At 36.4% G+C, this 26,653-nt stretch overlaps 1 protein-coding gene across 2 annotated transcripts; it reads right to left on the bottom strand.

The window, feature by feature from the left end:
* Positions 1–1,560: 1,560 nt before the first annotated feature.
* LOC101896896 (serine/threonine-protein kinase/endoribonuclease IRE1) lies at positions 1,561–26,216 on the bottom strand. Of its 2 annotated transcripts, none has more exons than XM_059122723.1 (9): positions 25,658–26,216; positions 25,379–25,496; positions 6,905–7,348; positions 6,620–6,842; positions 5,488–6,557; positions 5,180–5,370; positions 4,952–5,116; positions 2,444–2,758; positions 1,561–2,200 (listed from the first exon to the last, which is right to left on the bottom strand). In XM_059122723.1, the coding sequence occupies exons 1-9, from the start codon at positions 25,961–25,963 to the stop codon at positions 1,619–1,621; spliced, it is 3,414 nt and encodes a 1,137-aa protein (XP_058978706.1). In that variant the 5' UTR covers positions 25,964–26,216; the 3' UTR covers positions 1,561–1,618. The 2 variants fall into 2 exon arrangements, with proteins under 2 accessions (XP_058978706.1, XP_058978707.1); XM_059122724.1 differs by having other exon boundaries at positions 25,379–25,493.
* Positions 26,217–26,653: the final 437 nt, after the last annotated feature.

Genomic DNA, 26,653 nt, shown 5'->3' with positions numbered 1-26,653 from the left:
TCTCTCTCTCTCCTTTGACCACCAGGTCCTTCCTGACACGCCTGGATAGGGATGTTCTGTTCACCATATATGGTTATGGTTAGGAAGACCCATACAGTAACACCCAAGCAGGTACAGCAACGAAAGCATATGATTAGGCTGGCGTATGGAAAGGACATTCGTCTCCTCATGGAGATAGTCCACTGATTTGGTGGCGGGATATTACCCTACCTTGGGGTACTCCCTGTTTCACTCTACGACACTTGAAATGAGGAATATGAAAATATCCGCCACGAAATCAACGGTCACACTCTTTACCACATGGTCTGCGGAGTTGAGAACACATCTGAATATGCAGGTCGAGGGAAATTTAATACCGACCACGAACTTTCACCAGATTCTAGGGGTCACATTCGACAGCATGTTCAAGTCAAGGTCCTCAAGGCGCTAGCCAGCACCACTTGAGGTGCGGACAAGGAAACATTGTTGGTCTCTCATAACGCGATAGGTCGGTCTGTGGTCAGCTATGCGGAAGAATGCCGTCCTCGGAGACCACCCCGAGTCGCCTCTTTCCGTATTGGGCACGAATTGACGAAGATGTGCGAGACGTCTGCCTGACATGTGATAGCCCTCACAATACGCTGCACCTCTTTAATTACACAGCCAAACCTACGCAACTCACTACAGCTTGAACCAGATTAGCAGAAAACAAGCTGGGGAGAAGCAAAGCCTTAAGAGTAATTGTTACTGTCGACAAAACAGTACGACTCGCCTTTGCTAGCATCCTTGCCTGGCTTCAGTAGCGGGACCACCCTGCCCATTTTCCAGGATCCGGGATCTATGTGGGTGGCTAACGACAAGTTGATGTCCAGTTATACATTGCGATGTGTCTGTTGTTTTTGAAATTTAAAAAGAGTAAACTAATCCAGAATTATACAAAAAGAAGTATCCTAGTTGTTATTTTTTGTTTTATTATATTTATTTATAATAAAATTACAATTGTTTAAATAAAATGGATTTATCAAAACATTTAATAGAAAGGGATTTTGGTGGTAAGTAGAAATTATACATAAACATACGTAAATATTACAAAATTTTAAATTGAACCGGAAACATTAATTGGTCTCAGTACACAAATATATGAAATCTTATCAAAAAAAAGAGGAATCATTTTCCATACATATAAATTGCATTAAACACAAATATAAATTTGTCATTTATCAAAGGAAAAGGGGGTAAAGGGCAAATTAAAAGGGGTCATTGAAATCAATTAGAATATGGTTATACATTAATATTTATCACAGACATTCAGTATTTCGGTTAAATGAGGATATCTGCCTCTTAACACAGAGTCCTCCTCAATTAACTAAATACATAGATTTTCTTATTTTAACTAACTTACTAACTAGAATCATTTTGTGTTTCTCTAAATGTGTGCTTACAAAAATTAGATTTTCTTACACTTACATATCATTCGTGTTTTTGTGAGCTATATAAAACTGGCGGCGGAATCGTTTAAACAAAATTTGCTACAGGGACGCTAAGTGGGTGGTATATATCATCAACCATTTCAAATTAAAAAATAAGAACTAGGTTTCATTTAAATAATAATCAAACTTAAAATTGCACATCATAATTACTATTCATCTTTTGGCATAACATTAGGAGCTGTTGTCGTCGTTGACAGAGTCCAGGTAACATTTTTCTCTTTTTTGTTTAAGTTATAATTGCGATTTGAGGACTTTGTATTGCGTCTAAATTTAAAGTTAGCAAAAACATCCCGCTTTTCCTCATCATTACCACCGTTATCGCCGAAATTGCGTTGTAAACCAGCGCCTTGTTGGATGTCATCATCACCACCTTGTTGTGGTGATTTACGGAAATTATAGTTGCCTTTACGTTGTCTGGCCTGCTGCTGCTGTTGTTGTTGGGATGTCGGTGTTTTCTTGGGACTATTTGTTGGCTTTGCCAACGGTTTGGGATCCCTTTGCAAGAGTGTGGGATAGAGATCATCGTCAGCATCGAAATACTCTGGACGTGTAAAATAATATGTAGAATTGTAGTAGGATCTAAAAATGGGCTCATTCGAGCAAATACTAAATGCATGATAGGCATGCGATATCAAATGTGGAAATCTACTGATCCAATAATTTGTGAATTCATGTGGAATGCTGCCAAGTATATTTTGCATCTCTTCAGTTAGTTCGTGGTAATGGTGTTTCTGTAAATAAAGAGGAAATTACGTTATAGACAAAAAAGAAATGGTTTTCAACGTAAAGAGAGATTTCTTGAAAATCTATGTAGATTCAATAGTGATTTTCTGATCTGCTATAAATTAGCCAACCCTATAGGGTCACCATAAACGAATGGCCAAAGGACTTTTTAGAACACAAGACTACATATCGTTTCAAATTCAAGAAACTATGTAAAATCCTCCCTTCAAAAGTGCACTTTTTTGACTTACCTTATTTCTTAAAGCTCTCAATAAATCTCTGACACTTGCACCCATATAGCCACGGAATTTACGCAAATCTTCTGTTATAATAGGATCCAAATGAAGATTCCAATCTTCCAGCACAACAATATTGCCATTCTTTTCCAACGACTTCAATGGCTCCACATTAAATTGTAGCTTTTCCACGCGATCGCTAACGTCTTGTAGAAAGGCCAATATCTTTTTATCATTCCAAAATAGTGGATGATTGCCAATACATTTGGCTGGTGGCCGACACTGAGGATCGCGATGAATCATGTCGCTAATAAGTTCAGAAGCCAAAATCTGAAAGAATGGATAATACATTAAATCAGAGATAAATAATTAAATATGCGGAAAAAAGACTAAGCAAGAAGATCGACAACAAGAGACAAGATTAAATTGTTAGGTAACATGCGGTCTTACTACGGTCGAGAGGGAATTTACTGTTTTGCGCACTGGATTAGGTTGCCCCCACCCCATTTAGGAGAGAATACCACAGATCGCCAGACAACCATCGTGTCTCCAAGTCCCTTAACTGACAACTTTTCAGACCATCATTCCATAATCGTATTCATATGCAGATTGCTCAATTTCATTAACTCTGAACTCCACACTTTCCTTAAACATGGGAGAGCTCACTATACAGAACTCGAAGAGTGTTCACCAACAGTCGCTTCAGAAAACTGCCAAACCTTTCTTATGTTCGGGTAACAGAAAGGATTTTCCGCTGCTGGTTGAACCCCCGACATAAGACCAAATTTCCCAATAGAAGCAACAAATGAGCGTGATGAACACTGTCGTTCGAACCCTACTGATGCCAGAGTCAATAAACTGACAATAGAGCTCAACAAGATGGTGCATGAGTACAATAGTAAAAATTGGGTAGTCCATGTGAAGTATTCCTACATTGAGATCGAAAACTCGAAAAAATTAAATTATTGGAAAAATGATGGTAACGGTTGTTGTAACAGCTCATACTGCTGTGCTCGTTCTGACTCCTCTCAATCAGGTTCTGCTTCTAAGTCCAGTCTCAAAAAGGATGCAACCTGTATGGGTTGTGTCCACAACTATACTGGATTTAGTTGAGTAGGTTTGGCTGGGCAGCCGAATAGGTGCAGCGGATCTTAACTGAGCCACAACTACCCCGGTTTATTGGGGCAGCTCTCGCGCTTCATCTGCGATGGGAGGGGGATGGTCTCCTAATACAGTATTCACTCTATATCCATCCTTGACTTCTGAGACCGCGTTGGAGTGAATACTATTCAGTCCGTCTTGATAGGCTGTCGATCTAGAGACTCTCTCTTATACCTCTGTACCTCTCTCTCTAGATGATGAAGATCTTTCCTTACGTGCTGGACGGAAGTTGCCTATCCACCAGAAGGTGATTGAGATGGCTCTGTCTGTAACACCCAAGCAGTTATTGCATTGACAGCATTATATTATGATGCCGCACCGGTAAGACCTTCGCCTCATGTGGGTGGTCGACAGATGTCATGAGGAGGCACCCTGTTGCGGTTCTAAGGGCGGAATTCTGGCAGGACTAAATACTTTTCCACTGCGTAGCACTAACCGGAGCCACATAGTTTAATGGCGATTAATGTTACTGAAACCAAGCAAGAATTATTGCAAAGGCATTATTTTACTTTTTTTGCCAGCAGCGAAGACTCTTGAGGTTTTACTCCTCCCCCATCTACTTGTCGATCATCACCATACGTTTCAACTAGAACAAGCCGTGTTAGAGAATAGTGTTGGTCAAAGAATGTTTGAGGATGTGTGGCCACCAATCGACATGGAATTCCAGATCCTGTAGAGTGAAACAGAGATGTCCCAAAAATGGGATAATATTCGCATCCTCCACACGATGATTGCACGATCATTGCTTCAGGTCCTGTGATTGATGAAGGTCCTTCTTGTACGTCAGTGTAACAATATGCTTTCGTTGCAGTACCTGTTTGGGTGCTATCGTGGGAGTCATCTAGACCATCAACCATTGCAATATAATTGCAGTCTTCGGATTCCATCCATTTCAGAAGAAGAACGTTGGCTGTCTAAACAAATAGTTTTGGCCCACTGAGGGAGCGAATTGACGAGAATGTGTGAAACGTCTGTCTAGCATGTGGCACAAGCTCGTATACAAAAATGAATTTTTAAGCTGCCCGTTCACAGCCTACCCAACTCCCTGCAGAAAATCATTGTGCCCAGCCTATCAATGTAGATGAATTTTATAATCTAATCTAAATATAGAAATGAAGAACCTGATTTGCAGATCTTTGAATGCTGAATATATAATTGCTACAATAACAACGTGAGAAGAAATGCGTTGTGCGGAGCGCAATATTTCAATATCTGAGATGAATTTTCCATCCATAATATATTCAGATATATCTTAGAGAAATACGTAAGTGTAGTCGATAAAAATCCATTTTGTAAAACTGACTAGCTCAATAATCTGCGTGTAAGTAACGTTCGCATAAATAACCTTGTAGACATACTCACATATTTACTACGTTCTTCTTTGCGTTCAGCTTTCAAGTGATACAAACTGTGATCATTTGTTAGAATGTTTGCCTGACGCTTGAGAGCATCTCCAAACAAATGTTGGCCTTTACTTAGCACATAGAAGTAAACACAGCCCAATGAAAATATATCAACAGATGTGGTCTGAAATATAAAAATATTAAAAATTAATACAATATCTGCTCTGCAATAAATATTTTACATTACCGTTCTTTGTCCTCTCATCATTTCGGGTGCTATCCAGCCATCGGTACCCGTGACACCTGAACGTCTGGAGAAACTAGTTTTGCCATAATTAAGTTTCTTGCACAGACCAAAATCCGATATCATGACTCGTACAATTCCATTTACATCCGGTAAAGACAATAGAACATTTTGTGGTTTTATATCACGATGAACTGCAAAGTGGAAATATGCATTAGATTGAGATTATGATGCAACTTATTATTATATATGACACCGCGATAGTTCTTTTTTAATATCAATCAAATCTAATGGGGCAGTAAATTTCTCACCTATATTCAATGAGTGCAAATGACTTAGCCCAGCCGCCGCCTGCTTCAGCACCTCCCACACATGAATTTGCGAACGTAACTCAAGGCTACGTTCTCCCTCGGTATAATCTTGCAATGTTGCTGCACACAACTCCACGGCAATATAACGGAATTGACGATCCTGCTCGGTGCAAAAATAACGCACCACATTTTCATGGGCATCACTTTCTCTCAGTAGAGCCACTTCACGATCGGCAAATGTAAAACATTCGGGTAGCAGACGTTTTACAGCTACCAGACGATCTTCAAAAGATCCCTTGAATACAAATGTACCCTCGCAGCCTTTGCCAAGGACTTCATTAGAATTGAATGAAATTTTACCCACACGTATATGGCCATCGCCCAAATCAATCAGATCTTGGGCACTAATATTGCTGCTGCCACTACCACGGCTTCCACTGTTGCCCAAGGTTTTTGAGCCATTTTCACTTTGATTTCTTAACTCTTGCATGGAACTGTGCATGTACCAGAACATCATAAGCATCAACACAATGATGATGCATAAAATGACGTGTACCCGATTGCTGGGGTGATCCACGAACCATTCGTAGATAAAGGAACGAACTTGTTTGCTATTGTCTATAATTATCTCCTTGGTCTTGTTAAAGGCAAAACGACCAAATGTTTTATTGGGAATTTCCGATTCAATTTTCAATTCAATAACTGGTTCAGTTTGCACACCAATCTCTGCAGATGAGGGGTTTTCCTTGTCCGAGGAAAGAATGCTGCGACCTGGACCATTGAGCGATGCACTTATGGTTGCCAGTTGATGGTTGCTGTCATCTTTGGTAACAGCTGGTGAGGGCGACAACTGTAAGTTAACGTCATTAGGGCGATTGTAGTAACCCAATAAGATACCGGCATTCTTTTTCAAAACATCATCCAAGTAAACAGTATTTGGATCCACATTGGTGTCGGGACCATCCAACAAATGTATGGGTGGAGCTGTGGAAATTCGTGGTGTATTCTTGTCCACCAGAGATGGTAGGGCATACAAGCCATTGCCATGTTCACCCACGTACAAAGATTGGCTGAAAAGAGTAGAAAAGAAACATTAGCAAAGTTATGTGGTAGTATCGAATGCGATTCTTACAATAGTTTAACTGTATTGACATTGCCGCCCTTTGACTCATCCAAAATGGCCAGGAAGGCTTCTTCTGAGACCGTGGTAAACGGTACACTTAATAGACCTTCTGGCCCCAAAAGAAATGCCGCCACAACGGGACTGGTCAAATCATTTTTCCACAAGAATTTTCCATTTTTGCGATCAAGCGTCAAAATGTTACCATTTGTGGTAGTGGTCAGGTGTAGATATTCTAAAAGAACAAGATATTGATTACAATTTATTGAGAGAAACTTAAGAAATACAAATACTCACCATAATCCTTAGAAATATCTGGTGTTGTGGCCATTGAACTATAATCATAGAATGTAATATTCCAGGGCTTGGAATTTTTATTTTTATTAAGGCTATCGAACATCATCACCGTGTACTGAGTTCTGCCCAAGTAAATAGCGCGTGATGTAGCCCAGCCAATACGTTCACCACCGCCGCCACTGCTTTCCACAGATCCATCAAATCCCACTTTTTCTCGACGACCCGATTTGGGGTCGACAATAAACCAGGTATCACTCTTTTTTCCCGAATACAAAATACCATCTGAGGATCGGCAGGGTGCATTCGCCACCAGTTGTGGTATGGTGTAGGGCAGTTTTTTCAGGCTACCCATATCACCCAATTGATAAATGCTACCATCGCGTGGATCTGGCAAATATTGAGGAACATGAACATTCTGCTGCTGTTCGGCTCGTATTGGTGGATCTACAAAAATAAAAAAATAGACAATTTCAAAACAATTTTTATTAAATCAAAAAAATTTTTATTATTATTTTTTCCAATATCTTTCCAAAAAAACAAGCACACATTCTCGAAATGGGAATTCATATCATTATCAATCATCGCTAAAGTAGAAAATACCACAGAATTATCGAGCACCTCATAAATAATACATTAAAACAATATAGAATTGTCCGCAGTTGAAATAAATCAAAACGGTACCAAGAGCAGTTAGTTAATTTGTTTAGTTCTGCGATAAGAGCAAACATTTTCTACAATTAAACTAAAACACTTCAAATTCTAGAATTTAATGACGGATACGGGCGATTAAACCACATTTAACCGTCGAACTGTGTAGAGTTTGATGCGAAGTCATTTTACACCCATTGATGCATTTCAACAAAACATAGTTTAAATTTTGAAATATTTAGAATCGAAAAGTATTTGTAAAATGAGACTAAATTTAGATTCTCGAAAGCTATTTTGCCAAGATTATTAGAAGCTACTAAAACATATGGGTCGGTCATGAAGTCAAAATAAATGTTAGGCTAGGTTTTTGTTGACAGTCGCCAATCGGCGACCGATGGTACAATGAACCAACGCAGAACAGAAGTTTGTGGAGGCTGGCGTTCAGAAAATGTCTTGACTACTCCATAAGCATTTTAGACTCTTGAACAAATTTTCCAGGGTTGCAGGTTAAATGCCCAAGAGAATATGCTCAATCGACACCATCCCTTCCTCATCCTCTCATAGTCTGCAGAATTCGAAGAGCTGTGACACACATTCCTCCTCCCTAGTTCAATTAGCTCACAGTGAAGTGTCCTGGTACCCAACGAATCCACTATCCTTTAAGGCAATCACATTCCCATTGACGTAACGATACCAGGAAGAGACGCTAGGGCTAGACGCTAGTGAACCTTCTCTGAACAATCTGTTCATTAAGGTGGACGAAGACACCAGAGCTGGCGTATTCTGTCAAAATCCAATCATCAATCGCTCTTATAAACGTAATTACATTTGTATCGATTTTTCAGACTTCAGACTTTCAGATTCTTGCAATGAAGAAGACAGTCGAAATTGTAAAAGAACTTTGTAATAGAATAACAGGACCAGCATCGATAGTCAGGCGAGCCTCAGAGCTATCAAGTCAAGTGCCTTTAAATCGAGAGTACTTCATATAAGCTATTATGTCAGCTCCTTCAAGAAGGTACAAGATATCTAGGCCGAATATTATCGCGAAAATATTCTGGAGGGTGTATAGAAGCCTTGGGCACGCAAACATTTTGCCCGCAGACCTTGAACATCCAAAATCTGCGGATACCAATCCGTTGGACTATTGTGTCTGGAGTATTTTAGAAACCATGGTTAGCACTAAAAACTACCAAAGTGTCGATCACCTCAAGCAAGCGCTTCTCGGGGAATGCGCCAGAGAGCAACATTCGGGCAGCGTGTGACGGTTTCATTGACCTTTGAATTCCATAATTCGTGCCAAAGGTGACCAATTCGAACAAATGTAAACTTTTTCTAAAATTTGATCATATTTCCGACATTTGTGCTTTGATTCAATAAAATTAAAAAAATGTAAAAATTATGGCGTTTGACTTTGTTGCAGTTTAATATCTCACACTGTTAGGTTCTTTGCAAAAGCTCACCAATTAGAACAATATAATCAGCATAAACTTCGTACAATTTTGTTGCCGTACTGGAGATTTAGGATACCAAATGTTTATGCGGACCTAATCTCCTGGGCCACAGCGGTGTAAACCTTGTACGTAGTAATATGGTGGAGAAATTAGAGAGTCTAAATAAGATGACACAATTTGTTTATTTATAAGGATGTGCAAGCAATTTATTAAGGTTATATACACATGTTCAATAGAGTAGTCGACACAGTAGTTCGACACGAAATAGAAGCGAGAAAAACCAGCATTCCAAATTAATTTTTCATATTTTTAATTGAAATCCAACATTTTTCAAAACGCATCTACCTGGCATTGTATTTTTCTTTCCCAAACGCAAAACAAAAGCAGACCCTAAGTATTTTTTTAAACTTCTCTATTAGTAGTTCTGATCAGATTAATGTTATCAATCTATTCTTTCTCTGGGACTTCAGGAACGCTCAAATGTCTAATTCATATTCTATAACTTTTTCTTGTCCAATAAAATCCATTTGGTATGGGTATATATCATAAATTAAATTCTACTTGAGATTTCAGTATTACAATCGTGGCCAATATAAAATTAAGACCCATCAACAGAATTCCCCATAGACTCCCACCTATCTCTCACATCGTGCTTATATGTCTTTGCTCAAGTTGGAGGCTTGTTGCGCTATGAGGAGGTGAGGGAAACAAAAAACTGTCTGTGAATAGAATATTTCTTATCAAGACGTCTCCTTATCACTTTTTCTTTTATGTCCACACATACATAAATAAAGATACACATATGTATGTACATAAATAGGTATGTACAACGTAAAGGCACTTAAAACGCTATGTAGCTATGTATGTTGGGGAAAAACAAAGTAATAACAAACAAATAAATAAATATATTTTAAACGTTGAGATCATTGCTGCACAATGTAGAGGCAAATTAAGAGCAGACAAAATAAGTAAACATGGGCAAAAATGCATTTCTACACAGTTTCCAGGGCACGATTTGCAAACCTAAACATTTGAAACATCAATAAAAAATTTCTGCGATAGCATTTTAGTGAAGATAAGAGGAGCGTGTTTCCCATGTTTTGGAAGTGTATTCGTTAAGATTGTTGGTAATAAATTATTTATTGATCAGGAAACAAATCAGATTTACTACTTTTTTGAAGGATGCATCATTAGAAATAGGCTCATGGTCATAAAAATAAGTAAATCTCTGAAATTTAAACAAAAATTATTTAGGAGTTGTTTTGAATTATCCAGCGTTTAACAATTGCAATCTACAATACTACGGAAATTACAATACATCGAAATGATTAAAATTTAGACCAATTCACACCTCGGCGGTTACGTCAACTAGAAAAACTATCGCATCTTTGGCTCAGAAACCCCAAGAATGAATGGTTTCTGTTAATAATTTTTTAAGATCAGAGTTGGATGGTATTGATCTGGACAACGTGTACTTTCGACAAGAGAGCGCTGCATGTCGCACAGACAACAAAACTATTACCCTTTGCGAGATAACTTCTTGTAATATGTCATCGTGAAGAAGTGCGATAGTTTAATTTAGTACTTTGAGTCTTATTCCTCATGAAACATCTACACTATATAGTCTACGCCAACAGTCCAGCGTCGTCTCTAGACCTCAAAGATGAAATTCGTAAGGTAACCACTTTGCGATATGGTTATTCAAAATTGCATGGAAAAGATATGCAAGATATAACGGTATTTTGATGATTTCAGCCACTTTATTCAAATTTCGTGATTGAAGTTCGTAATGTGTGCTACATACTATGACCGAAATTTGAATATGCATATCGTATGGCCCTCATATAACTGTCCCTTCAGGTATTCGATATTTTGATGATTTTAGCGACTTTATTCACCGGAATTGTTTCAAATTTTCTATTTTAAGTTCGTAATGGCAGATAATTGAATATGCAGGTCCATGTCGTCGTATGGCCCCATAGGCAACTGTCTCTCCAGATATTCGGTATTTTGATGATTTAAGCGATATTATTCGCCGGAATTGTTTGAAGTTTGTATTTGAATATCGTAATGGACTATGACGAAAATTGCATTTACAGGTCCCCGTCTTCGTATAGACCCAATATAAAGGTAACTTCTATATTTGGAATCTTTATGATTTTAGTAGAATTTTTCAGCGGATATTTTAGTTGAAACCTTGCAAATTTCTTTCAAATGGTGGAGGGTATTCAATTGTTGTTTGTTTTACAAAAACAACGCATCTAATTGGAAAAGCCTTTAAAACGTTTAATTAAGAACAATTCACTTGAAACTACTAAGATTTCTCACATTCCATTCATAGTTTGGTACCACAACAATGACTTGCTTAGATTCCCAAAGGAAATTATAAAAAATAATATGATTCAGAAGCTCAGCAGCATAAAATGGAAGTGATGCTGTGTAATAACTTCCCTGGGTTTAAAAGACGTCGATCTTTTCAACATTTTGGCCAGCCAATGATGATCTTATCTGGAAAAGACGCGCTTGCTAAGTTAACTTTATAAGCACAAGTTTAACAGATTTCAAAATCTGTTAAGATTTCTCCAGTTCTTCACTCTCTACACAATACTAAGCTAATATTCGCCATAGTGCCACGTTGCGACAGAGAACATCCGTGTTCGATTTTCAAGTGGAAATTTATAGTTAACAATCTCTATCCACTTGAGAGATTAAAATAACACATACAGGCCTTCAAACCCCTTTAAAGTGGAATGTACTGGGATTTTTTTTTGGAAAATATGTTTCGAAAATAAGTTACAGATTTAAGAATGGGCTTCATGACACCGCATGGAGCCATAATTCTTATTGGCTGTTACTATAAGAATAACACGTGTTTTACTCTCAGTCATATGTGTCTCAACGGAATGAAGGGTTAAGAACCTAGGTCTCTTTAGGTAAAATCAGTTTCAGGACATTTCCAGACAACCTAGAAATATTGGTCTGTCTGTCTATGCACACAATAACTCTCTAAGGGACCATTTTGGCTCAATCTCAATACAAAAGGTCCGAATTTTGATTAACAGTACTCATATAAAATTTTAAATAAATGCCGGATTTTCTAAAAACTATGCGCATCCCACACTTCATCTAATACTTATAAAAATGTATTAGATGAAGTGTGAAAATAGAAAATATCGGCAAACTTTTTCTAATATAATTTGACAGTTCAAGATGTTCCAAAAAACTAGTCAATATAATCCAAACCTGAATAGTCGTAATATTTATATCAGACTTTCGAATAAAGGGTATACGTTTTGAATACTTATAATGAAAGTCTGAACATAGAACAACTCGTTACTTCTAAAAGTCTCCTTGCGATCTACGTTTGCACAGTGCAGCCTGAACGTCTAGCCTCGTTCTTCTTAAGTATACGCAGCCATCACTCATGTTGGCCACGGTGTTTCTACTTGAGACTTTTTTCATGATAGGCAACAAACACATAAATCTTCACTGTATTGTTTGTAAAAACTTTGTATGAAGAATTATCTTCAACGCTAAAACAATAACAATATAGGTCAGTGCAATTGTGTGTGAGAATTCGCAAATAATATTTGTGTATATTCATTTTTCTTTGCATAACAACACCTGTTAAATTATACCTAATATTCTTTTTTTATGCGTATTCGAAATTTTTGGAACTTAACTTTAATCAATAATTTTTTTATTTTTTTTTTTTTCTTTGAAAAACATTCAGCATAGCGTACATTTTTCTATAAGAAATATGATTTAAAAGCGATTGCAAAAAATCGTCTCAGAAACCCTACATTAGATGTAGTTAACTCAATATTAACGATTAATACCCATCTCCAAGGATTTGTTTTATAATTTTGAATCGCTGAGTTCATATTCCAATACACACGTTGGTATGTTCATATATTTTCTTCAATAATAGAATTTAAAAATAGATTGTGGTCAGGCATGTAAATTGAGATTTATTGCAATTTTTTCAGACATATGTTGCGCTTATGTTTTGCTTTTATGTTCACATGTATACACAAACATGTGTATTTGCATTTGAAATGTTTTCATGTTTTCGATCATAATTGTTTCAACGGTATGTTTTCTCGCACATTTTTGGAAATTTCTGAAATCTAAATCAATTAATTGATTCAAGTAATGGACAGAAACTGTTAGAAAATCCTGAAAATTGAGGGTTCGTTTTGGATCCATGTCTGAAAAATAGCTTGCACTACCAAATACCTGACTCTGAAACCGAAGAAGCTCATCGCAATCCTGTATTCTTTTTTTATAACGCCTCGGATAATGATTCCCCTGGGCAATGGAAACATTAGAAAGTTTGGGAATGTATTCTCTCGTGACTGTTGATAAACCCAGACGTAAGTGACTGTTATGGGCAAGTCGTAACCAACATGTCTACAGGTCTGATATTGCATTTTTCTTTGACTACCAAAATACAGGGTGAAATAAAAAAATGCAACAAAGTCAGACGCCATAATTTTTACATTTTTTTTAATTTTATTGGATGAAAGCAAAAAATATTTCCGACATTACTTTCATCAAATTTTAGAATAACTTTAGATTTGTTCGATTTGGTCACCTTTGGTACGTATTATGGCCTTCAAACGGCCAATGAAACCGTCACACGCTGCTCGAATGTTGTTCTGCCGTATTTCGGCCCATTCCCGGTGAAGCGCTTGCTTGAGGTGATCGACACTTTCTTATTTGTTAGCGCCAACCTTGCTTTCCAAAATACTCCAGACACAATAGTCCAACGGATGAGGCGAGGAACCTCATTTTGTAACCATTCATGGGTAGCGCGTGCTGAGCCCTGTTGAAATGTCCAAGGTCTGCGGCCAAAATGTGGCAAAGCGAAGCAACTCTTTAGCTCTTTTGAGTCTATTTTCTTACTGTTGCGATGTAAGTTCTTGCACTTTTTGAAATTTCAAAGGCTTTACCCCGAGCTCATTTTTCAATATTTGCCGAATGGAATATTGCGATATGTTCAGCTCACGAACCATTTTTCGGCCACTGCGACGCGGGTTTCGTTCAAGTCGCTTCTTTACTTTTCGAACCATTTCTTGTTGTTTGTTTTCTTCCGTCCACTTCCTTGACGTCGGGCTACGCTACCAGTACATGGTAACGAGCGATGGTACGAGACACAAAAGATTTATTCACATTTAAATGCTGGAGTGCTCTAACGATAGCCACTTGTGATTTTCCAGCCATATATAAAGAAATCACACTATCACGCTTGAATTCAATCACGAATAACTTTTTTTCTGAAAAATTCTCATCAAATTGCTTTCGTATGCTTGTAAACCATATAATGAGCTGTCACTGGAATAATTTTAACAACTGTCGGACGAGTGGCTTAGAAATGACAGCAGTCTGAAGTTGTTTGCAGTTTTTTCATCTCACCCTGTAAAGGGGTCTATTTGGAAAGCCATTCATTTTTTATGTTTTCCTACTCGTTTCTGAATTTCTTAATTAAAACTTCTTACATATGAATACTGTGCCCCAGACGTAACCGACGTGGCACCAGATCTGATATATTACGTTAACTGGCTACCCGTTAATTCTCTAGCACTCTCCCAAATTCCCTCCTCAGCAGGTCGACAGATTATGAAGTATGTGGCCGAGAATTGAAAAATTTATTTTGTCAATTTGGATTTCAAAACTCTAGATGCGATAATTTAGCTTCTGGACGTTTGGTTTGGTTAAGAGACACACAGCTACGAAAGTATTGACATCTACGTCACGGAAAATGTTAGAGTTTCCATCTCCCACCTACCAAATAGCCATCGTTTCTGGTTGAATAATTTTTAATTGATACGTGTTCAATCGTCTCAACGTCTTAGTCATCCCTACATACTCTACAAAAGTCAGGACCACTGTTATCCCATTTTGAGGTCAGAAATATGATACCTTTTGGCTAGTCAGTTTCTTCTTCTGGAGATTTCCGGACATTTTGCATCCGATTTCAAAGTATCATATCTTACATTCTATATAGAACAATTCGATAAAGAACAAGTAAAAAAGCAGCTAAGTTCGGCCGTGTCGAACTTTTTATACCATTTGTAAGAAACTTGAAAATTTTGCAAAAAAAAATCCGTCGAAAAATACCGCTCAAATGAAAACCGTTATATCGGGGCTATACGAAGACGTGGTCCTGCATAAGTAAATTGTGTAATTGGCTGTACTAACGGTTCGGAACTTTATATTCGAAATTTTAAACAATTCCGGTTCGGGTACTTGACATGGAAGTGTCGAATGAAACCATGCTAGTTTTTCCCCGCGTCTATTTTAGTATCGTATACGACAATTTAAAGTGTTATAATTCTGATTGGAGCATAATTTTTGCATTGATTCAAAAACAAACTGTAAGTTTCTTTAAAAATATTAAATAATTGAATAATTATTATGATTTGACACAAAAGCTTCTTTGCATTTTGCTGACCTTCCAATCGAAATAATATTTTTTGTGAAACAACTTCTTCTCCATTTCTTTTAAAAGTCGGTCTGCGGTTTTGGGCAAAGCACTTTGGCTCAAACAAACCAAAAAAGTCGTCCCCGACACATTGCTGCCTGCAGACAAAAGACAGATCTGAGCAAAAAATGTAGCTTCCTATCTTAATTCTAAAATAAATATTTCGATGAATGGTGAAAACTGGTGAAAATTACGTTTTTACTCCATTTTATCTCTTACATATTTTAACAAAAATGCCATGGCTACCTATTGTGGTCGGCATCTAGACACTATGCAAAAATTTCATGAAAATAGGAGGCCAATCATGTGGCCTGGAGTTGGATCGGAATTTCTATATGATGATGCATGAACGATATCATGTTGCACTATAAAGATATGAAATTGAGTTGATATGCCAAATAGTGGGTGAAATTTGGGCAAATAATCATACATTTCTCTCTGCGGTGTGGAGTATACTGGGAATTAAAATTAAAAAAAAAAATAAAGTCCCATAGGTAGAATCAATAACATTTTTTTATAATAACAAATATAATACAACAAACAAATAATTGTAGCGGTGTTAATACGCTCATTCAATCATTTGGGCCCAAAATGGCCTCCCCGAAAAACCGACATTAGGACTCTCTAGACGTAATTAATTTGAGGAGATTTGCAGTCGATGTATATCTATATGTCTAGTGCGCACGATACCTATCGAAGGAAGTATCTAATTTCATACAAATTTCCTAGGCCATAAATCCTAAACTCAAAATTTAAAAAATTCAGGTCCTGTCGGTAGTACCAATATTACTTTTTCATATTTTGAAATGTCTTCTACTTAATTTTTATAATTATTCACTTGAAAACTAAAATTTGCCTTCTTCGTGAATTAGATTACATTCCATACCATTATTTAGTAATAATTTTAAAATTTTATGACCAACATTATGCAAATAGAGCACAGGTTTGACATGCGTTGAAAAAGCATAATTGAAATCCAGAAAGGTCTAATGTAATCATCTAAATCATTTATGAAAATGTTGAAAGAACCAGAAACGGTCGTAGTATAATAATTATTTTTCTTTTTTTAAATCTGCATAATCTGCTGATGACAAAAAGTTCTTATCAAGAACTGTCATGTGTGCATATTAATAGCAAATATGTACTACAATACAACAAATAAATGTTTGCTAAGAGTCCCTTATTCACGATAAGAACCATTTGTGTTTTTATTTAATTCAGTGAATTATTTGATATATTTATAATCATTATTGCAACGGTGTTTCTAGGCAAAAAGAAAACTTAAAACTGCAAGAAATGTATCACGTACTTTTTATACCCTCCACCATACATAGTATGGAGGATATATTAAGTTTGTCATTCCGTTTGTAACTCATCGAAATAATAATTTTAGACCTAGCGATTTAGCCCTGCCCGTCCGTCCATCTGACCGTCTGTTGTATTTACGCTCTAGTCAAAAGATGGGCTATATCGATCCACGACATCATATAGCCCCCTTACAACGATACTCCCGATATTCGGTATTTCTATGATTGTAGACAAATTCAAATTGTCTGAAAAAAGAAGTTCCTTCTGAGTACCTTACCTCCTGGAAAAGTAGTATTGGTATATAGGCCCACGATATCGTATATCCCCTATATAACGGTACCTCCCTATATTCGGTATTTTTATGATTTAAGTTGCATTTCTCAATGGAATTGTCTGAAAATCCACACAAGAAGATTTTTAAGCACTTTACCCCCTGAACGAGTTTTGTCTATATAAGTCCACGATATCGTATAGCCCCCATTACCCATAAATTTCAATGACCCAAAAATGGCAGTGACGTGCAGTGCACAACATCCGGCAATTGTTCAAATATTATATTATTCAACTGTTGATTTTGTCATATTGTTCATAGTGCGATATCGCCACTGAACCGAAATCATTCTGACGGTAGATTTTACGAAACTTAACTAGCTCTTATCGGCTATGCAGTCGAGTTTGGTGAAAACTGATCTGGAGATGGGAAGGATTGAGCTATTTTTAAGTGACTCTAATATCTCAACCCTAGCTGTCTCTATGGCACGAATCAAACCAGTTAGGGAACACAATTAGAATCCGTTCTCATATACGAAAAACAATCGCTATACTCCTATTTCATTCTTCACTCATTCTGTATTCGTCTCTCCACTTAAAACTCTTCTCAAGTCAATGATCTTTCCTATTTCCTTATATACATTTAGAATAGGGATTTATGACTAAAATAACATGATAGTGTTAATTTTGCTTCTGTTCTCCTTAGACGTCTGTAGCCGAGATAATAGAAAAAATTCATTAGGAAAAATATTCCTCTATTTTTATTTATATTACATTCTTAGAATTGTTTTCTATTCTTTTTGGGAAAGCACTGCGAAATGAATAATTGCAACGGTGCTAAAACTAAATTACTGATAAGAAATTAGCAAAATTGAAAAACAGGGGAAATACAATCGGTAATTGTTTTTTTTTATACCCTCTACCATGGGAGTATATAAAACTTGTCATTCCATTTGTAACTAATTGAAATAATAATTTTAGACCCAATAACTAAGACATGTCCGCCCGTCTGCTGTAAGGAATTGAGATAGAGTACTGAAATTTAGTATACATCCGTTTTGGGTTTGAACTTAGATCAAGTTCGAAGATGGGCTATATTGACCAGCAGTCAATTGAGAAATCACTTTGTCAACAAGGACGCGGACTTCATTGATATGTACGACTTGTGGTCGTGATCATTCAGCTGTTCCCTATGGCGTTGATGAATAAATAGAGCGCAATGAGCCCTGTTTTCGTATGCTCCTCCTCGATGTTTCTGCTCGAGTTTAATCGTTGGTCCAGAATCGTACAAAGATATTTAGCGCTCCAAGAAAAATCCAGTGTCACTCCATCTTTGGTGTATCGTACCATCCCTAGTTACCTTGATACTGGTAGCGTAGCCCGATGTCAAGGAAGTGTACGAAAGAAAAAAATAACATCGGCAGAAATGGTTCGAAAAGTAAAGAAGCGACTTGATCGAAACCCGCGTCGCAGTGGCCGAAAAATGGCTCGTGAGCTGAACATATCGCAATATTCCATTCGGCAAATAATAAAAATGAGCTCGGTGTAAATCCATTGAAATTCCAAAAAGTGCAAGAACTTACACCGCAACAAAAAGAAAATAGACTCGAAAGAGCTAGAGTTGCTTCGCTTGGCCGAAAATGGTGAACTGCCGAATTTGGGTTTCTCCGATGAGAAAACATTCGTTGTCCAACAGTTTGTAAACAACAAAATGATCGCGTTTACTTGCCGAAGAGGTCAGCTAATAATGTGCACCTTCGGTTGGCCACCAGAACTTAAGCGCCGGCCATGGTGATGGTGTGGGCCGCCATAACAGCTGATTGTCGCTCTCCGCTCGTATTAATCGACTGTGGCATCAGAATAAATGCCGAATATTATCGCGAAAATATTCTGGAGGGTGTGTTAAAGCCTTGGGCAGGTAAACATTTTGGACGCAGACCTTGAACATTCTAACAGGACTGGACACCATCGCACTCAGAATGGTTACAAAATGAGGTTCCTCGGCTCATTTCCAACGCACAATGGCCACCAAAATCTCCGGATACCAATCCGTTGGACTATTGTGTCTGGAGTATTTTGGAAAGCAAGGTTTGCACTAAAAAATATCAAAGTCTCGGTTACCACGAGCAAGGAATTGGCCGAAATACCGCAGAGCAACATTCTGGCAGCGTGTGACGGTTTCATTGGAGGCCATAATTCATGCCAAAGGTGACCAATTCGAGCAAATCTAAACTTATTCTAAAATTTGATGCTATTTCCGACATTTTTTGCTTTCATTCAATAAGATTTAAAAAAATGTAAAAATTATGGCATTTATATTTGTTGTAGTTTTTTACCTCACCCTGTATTTTGGGGTTATTCTACTCAATTAAACAAAATCGATTTTTTGGGACGCCGTGAAACAAACAAAAAAGCCAAAAAATATTTATTCAACTTGTACTGTGGCATTTACCAACCAACCAACGCGTATAAAAAAAAAAAACAAACATCAGTGACATCTTAATTAAAATAATTATACAAAAAAAATACCATTATTGATTTTATCACATTAATATATACCCGGCATTACAATAATTACAGTTGTTAAAACCCCAAATACTGTTCGAAAAATAAATTAGTAGTTAAAGGCTTCAAAATGTTCAAGAGGAAATAACCAAAACAAAATAAAACTAAAAAGTCTATATACCTACGTAGTCATATATGTTTGTATCCACAATAAATTTCGTAGACAGTGTCTCTCTCCATTACAAATTTCTTTATGAATAACGTTATAACGTCGTATTATAAGAAATGTTGCAGAAGTTAAATGTAACCTTTTCTTTAATTTATGCATATTAATTCACGAGCCGAAAAGCAAACAGTTCATAAACACCATACGGCGAATTCACGTTATTTTTAGACCAATATTTATAATTTTTAAAATTCAAATGGCCGATGACTGAATAGTGACGTAGAAGTGCCAACAAATATGACGCATCATCAGAAGCCATATGACGAGACTTTTGAACTTGTGTCGTATGTTAAAGATAAACAAACAGGTAAAACTAGTAGATTTGCTTTGTTTGCAGTGCCTAGTTATAAAGTTCGCACATTTAATACGATTATGATTTGTGTAAACAAGCGAGCTTTATATGAAATCGCATTGCTTAAGTGATTTATATTTGGGAACAAGGAGAGAAAAGCGAGTGTTTAGAAATATATAATAAATACGAATGGAGCTATGATCGGCCCCCTGGGGAGTATATGCTCAGACAAAAACCAAGGGATGTGCAGAGGATTAGTGGCTCTTTTTTTTCGAACGTTCCCACGCCTCACATTCCCACCCCTGCCGACCGAGGGGGCGACCTCCCTTTACGGAGGGATCGCGTACACATCATGATCCGCATCATAATGGGAATTCAGTAGGAAAGTCAACACACATTTAACTATGAGGTTCGCCCATTGAATAATTCGTGCGATGAAAATCAGTATATAATAATTGGTAGTATCTACTAGATCTAAACGGAACATTAATCCTAATAGATGAGATTAGGAAATCTAAAGGTATATTACCATATAATATTTTTAGCACAAACATGGAGTTAAACATAATACGTCTGCTTTTAAGTGTAGGCAATCTAATTAATCGAAAACATGTAATTCGCAGCCTTGCCGCCTGCTAAACATGATCTCTTTTTTCTACACAAATAAATACACGTGTGAATATCCCGGGTTTATTATACCCTCAGCCATATAGCTAGAGAGGGTATATATCATTTGATACGGCCAAAACGTGTCTCATCGAAATAACGGTTTGAGACCCTCGGTCTCTTTGGATTAAATCCGTTTCAGGACATTTGGAGCTGATCAAGCGATGTTCGTCCTGTCTGGATGGCTGGTGCGCACGATAACTATCGAAGGGAGAATCCGATTTGATCCAAACTTGACACATCGTAATAACATTTTCAAACTTAGATCGAGTTCAGAGATGGGCAATATCGATCCACTTCTTCTTGTACCTCCCCCACAAAAGCTTGAAATTAAAAAAAAAAAAAAAACTTTGCTGCACAGAAATGGAAAGGATAATACAATTTTGCTCCAACATTGCAAATCATAATATTTGCATTAGTGCTAGGTCAGGTGCGAGAATAGGCAATATAGGTCCACTCCATCAAGTACCTCCTCCACACAGGGCAAAAATTTTGAATACTTATGACCTTATAAAATGTGATGTAAGAGTTCGATAGTCTTCAAAAGTATGGTGCGTAGAATGAATGTGTCGGTCTACTTCTTCTGGTACCTCCCCCACAAAGGGTCATCATTTTGAATATTAATAAAGCTCATAAAACACTAAATGAACATCCGATTCCATGCAGATTTGGCAGATCTTGTTATTTCTACCAACACCAGATGGTCGACATTGGATTATTCCTTCTGGTACCTCCCCCACAAAGGATTAAAGTTTAGAATAACCAAAACGATTATAAAATCCGAAACAAGCGATCGTCTCTCTTCATTATAAAGATGGTAGAGATCGGACCATTTCTTCTGATACCTTTCCCACAAGATTTTGAAAAACCAAACGCTCAAAGAAAGCTTTAAATTTCACACATACAAACATTTTTGCTAACAAAAGATCTGTTGTGAAGATGATATATATCTGCGGATTTCTTCTGATACCTCATACACAAAGGCTCTCAATTTTTAATACTTTTATCTGTCGTAACTTGCGAAACAAGTCAGTGATTTTTTACAACTTGCTAGTCTAAATATTTCTGTCAAACTTGAAACTTGAAATAAATATGGAATTTATGATTTCATATAAAATTGGATATAAATGTTCGATTTTCTTGAAAATTCGCCCATATCAATATTTTTATCTGTATTAGATGAGGTATGAAAATGGAATACTTCGGTCGACTATATCTGGTGCCTCATGCACATTTTAACATTTTCTAAAAATGATCACATAAACCTGGCACGTCGCAATATTTTTTATCATATTTATTTAGGTCCGATACGAAATTGACAATATTGGCCCATTCCTTTGGAACCAGAGGATCGACAATTTGAATAATCAAAATATATTTAAATAATCGAACATTGGCTGAGGTCGGCAAAACCGACTTATACTTTTTATACCCTCCACCTTGGAAAGGTATACCCTAACTTTGTCATTCCGTTTGTAACATCCCTAAATATTCGTCGTAGACCCTATAATGTATATATATTCATAAACAGCGTAAAATTCTAAGACGATTTAACGATTTCCGTCTGTCTGTTGAAATCACGATACAGCCCACATTTATTGACGTAGAGCGTCAAAATTTAGCAGAATTATTTGTATTGTGTCTAGAATGGTTGGTATTGAAAATGAGATATATCGGTCTACGTTTTGGTATAGTCTCCATATAACGGTACATCCCGATATTCGGTATTTTGATGACTTTGGCACACTTTTTCAAGAATTTGCCTGAAAATTGGTATTCCTAAGTTTTATTCGGTATTTTGATGATTTTTGCCACATTTTTTCATGGATTTGTCTAAAAATTGGTATTTGTTGGTCATAATGAGTTCTAGCTCCGGTGGCGAAACTTTGCATGTATAGGTCCACGTTTTGGTATAGCCCACATATAACGGTACCTCCCGATATTCGGTATTTTGATGATTTTTACCACATTTTTCTTGGATTTGTCTGAAAATTGGTATTTATAGGTCATAATGGGTCCTAGTTCGTGCGCCGAAACATTGTATGTATAGGTCCACGCTTTTGTATAGCCTCCATATAACGATATCTTTCGATATTCGGTATTTTGATGATTTTTGTCACATTTTATAACGGATTTGTCTAAAAATTGGAATTTGTTGGTCGTGATGAGTTCTAGCTCCGTTGGCGAAATATTGTATGTATAGGTCCACGCTTTTGTATAGCCCTATATAGCGGTACGTCCCGATATTCGGTGTTTTGATGATTTTTGCCAAATTTTCCCATGTATATGTCTAAAAATTGGCATTTGTGGGTCATAATTGGTTCTAGTGTTTCCATTACCCTAAGGTGGAGGATATTAAAAGTTCGGCCCGGCCGAACTTGATGTTTTTTTACTTGTTGATACTGTTTTTGTTGTAAATAACCTACATTTTTACTGTCGCATTGTTTTTTATTACAAATAGAAATCGAAGTAAATAAATAATCTCATCTTTATGATTACCTTTATTTTTGTAAGATTAAAAAATGTTGATAAAATATGACATTATAAAAAAACAACTACAAATATCATGTAGTAATCTATCTGCAACTGCATTCTGACTAATTATATTTACGACATTTGGTGTCAGTGTGCTTTTAATTAGAGATAAAAATAGTCATGAGCCATAAAAATTTTTAAAATTTTAAACAAAAACACCTATACAAACAATGTTGCATTGAAGATTCAACGGATAATTGCGCGGTAGTTTAAAAATATTGTTAAACTCAGTTTGACTAGTTGAGAACCCTTAAAAAGCAAATAGACGTTTTAACAAAACTCTATGTCAAAGTTAAGAAAATAAATGAGAATTTGTAGAGAAACTCTAAATCATCATGTAAATCACAATTTTTAGTAAAATTCGTCTTTATATGAAATTTGGAAGACAAAACATTTTCAAGTCATTTTATAAGTTGTTTTGTTTTTCAAATTTGCTCTGTTCCAGATCCTGTAAGAATCTACTGGTTATGCATTTTTTCAATACAATAATACGGCTATCGTAGTAAAAACTTTACATTCTTGCAGTTCTGGAACAGACCAATTGTATTAAGCCCCGTTTTTATTTTTTAATTTTCAATTTGTACAGTAACCCATAGGGCCATGGACGGTTCAAAAAACTTCCATATATGACTACTCTAAAAAGACACTTGAAAATATTTGCTAGGATTCCAAACATTTGTTTGCTTCAATTGATCTGTTCCAGATCTGCAAGCATGTAAAACTTTTTACTACAATTGCCGATTTTCCCTTTATGATATAGAATGTACTGGAACAGACCAAAATGTTTCTAAATATAAACTCAAAGTTAATCCTCTTGAAAGTGTATTTAGTTAGGATTAAAAGAATTGGTTGAAATGTTGACAAAAAATGGAATGTTTCATGACTTCATTCGAATTCAAACAAATGGGCCGTTGAAATCCTTGCATCTCAAAGAACCACTTCCAAAAATGTTGCTGGGTAGTTTCTTGAGTTTCTATGTTCATTTTCTTACTACAATAGTAAAAAATCTTGATTTTTCTTTGAAAATTTTTCCAGATCCAGCTTGATTCCAGAAAAGTAATTTTCTATTGCGGGATATTTGACCCAAAAGTCCGGGACCAAGACCCGTGTTAGATCAAAAAATGCCCCTTAATGGAAGTCTATACTATACTATTCCTATAGATGGCTTTCGGCTGGGGCTTAACATATTCTCCCTTGGGAATGTCCAACCAATAACACATATTGTAGCATTTGCAAATGTTATGTCATCAACTAAAATTTGGCATAAAATGGGACCTTTTTCGACTTTTGGGGGATCTTTAAGAAAAAATCCTGGTCCAAAAAATCAATAATTTTGTTACACCTCCTGAACCCCACCATGGGATAGGTATTTTCACTAGCTCTTAAATAATACCTATATTGTCCATATCGATTTAGTAGGTCTGGCTCTCAACCTCAAGAAAAAAAACTTTCCCAAAATCAGGATATGAATACGAATCTCTGAGAGTATTTTCAAAAAAAAAGAGTTTTTACTAAACTAGACTTGAGCCTTCAATATAATTACGGAATTTTTTTTTGTTTGTTTAAATTATCAACCAATCTTTAGTTCATTTATTGAACCTGAACCTCTGAATCCAAGTGTCGTCGAGAAACAACAATTCGGCTTTATAAAAAAGCAATACCGGAACGAGTTATTCCAAATCAGCTGAACACCTTCCACGCCAGTGTGTTTAACATGTTTAAAGTTAGAACTAAATTCTTTCACTTCGCTTCATAAGATAAACCACCATATGCTCAACTCTACTCACCAACAACAAAATGGTTAATTAACCACAATAATGTTCCACTGTTTCCACAGTTCTAGTGGAAAGCACAAAATGTAAATAAAAACATGTGTGCGAGTCTAGCACACGCACACACACACTCACAAACATCTTAGAAATGTTCATTTGCAATGGTATAGCCATTTGTTTGTATGACAAATACAAAAAGTGAACAAAATACAAAAAACAGATGTATTGATGATAGGAATAGTACCCATTCGGAGGTGTGTGTGTGTGTATTTCTGTGTACATGAATAAATAAAATGGGTTATCATAATTACCATCCGCTATGGTCCAGCGTATTTCGCTGGTTATCGGATCAATAGCCGTCAAACCGCCCCCTAATGTGGAAAACACCATTAGGGTCTCCTCATCGCGGGCCAAATCGGTGCAGCCCTGCTAAAAAGAAAAGAAGTTAGTTGAAAATATATTATTTACGTTGTCGTTTTTTGTTGCCGGTATTCGAAAAATTGCCAATAAAAAAATTTCTTTCCTTCGCAGTTATCTTCTGATAACGAAGAAAAGAACAAATGAAAACAACAGCAGATACTAAGACATACCTTGGCTTGACTCAGACCTCCGCCGACACCGTCATTATCATCATCATTCACAACAATACCAACACTATCTTTTTGCGAAGAAGTAGCTGTTGCTGGTGTCGCTGTCGTTGTTTTTGCAGCTGCCGCCGTGGCTGATGCAATAACAATTAACAAGGCAAAACAGCGAAATAGAAGCACAGATTTACGAAAAGATTTCTGTTTTTTATTTTTGTCCGAAACCGAACCGCCGTTCTTTGCTGGCACCGCCATTACCACGATTTGTTGCGACGAGTACTTTTGTTGGAAATTTATTTTGTTTTCGTTCATTCACATTAATAAGCCACTAGAATTTGTTGTTGCTGTTGTTGATTTTTTGCATCATTCGTTTTTGGATTTGTCACTTTAATCACATCTATTTTCATTTATGTAGCACAGAACTCTTTTTTGACGTTAACAGAAATTACAACACAATTAGCACTTTTTTATATTTTTTATAAATTTATTAAATTCGTTTTTTGCACATTTTTTTTTCACAGTTCCAGAAGGAAAATATCTCATTCAATTGTCAAAACAGAACTGAAGAAAAAAAAACGATGTTTGACACATATTGCGTTTTGCTTTGACAAGCAAATGCTTGACATGCACACAAACTTGCCAGATTTGTAAAACTTCAAATGAGAAATTTTCACAACGTTTACATGAGATAAAATATAATAAAAATGAGTTTTTTTACTACCACACATGGTACAATGAATTCAAGGTAGGGCAGAACTACCATATGATTTGAATTTTTTTATTTTTCTGGCTTAATATGTCAACTTCATTTGCTTATGTGTGTGTCTTCTTTTCAAAAATAAAAAATTGTTCAGAAAATATTCAAATTCGGGTGTTTTCAAAATGCTTATTGCAACGAATGCATCGACAAAATCTACAGTTTTTGTCGCGAAATAAACTATAAGAGATATATAGAACATGATATTGAAAAGAAATTTTGACTATTCATTCAGTTTTCGCGGT

This window comes from Musca domestica, unplaced genomic scaffold, assembly GCF_030504385.1.
Source record: "Musca domestica strain aabys unplaced genomic scaffold, Musca_domestica.polishedcontigs.V.1.1 21, whole genome shotgun sequence".
NCBI lineage: Eukaryota > Metazoa > Arthropoda > Insecta > Diptera > Muscidae > Musca > Musca domestica.
The sequence above is the reverse complement of the archived record's forward strand: the minus strand, read 5'-3'. Positions and strand labels throughout refer to the sequence as shown.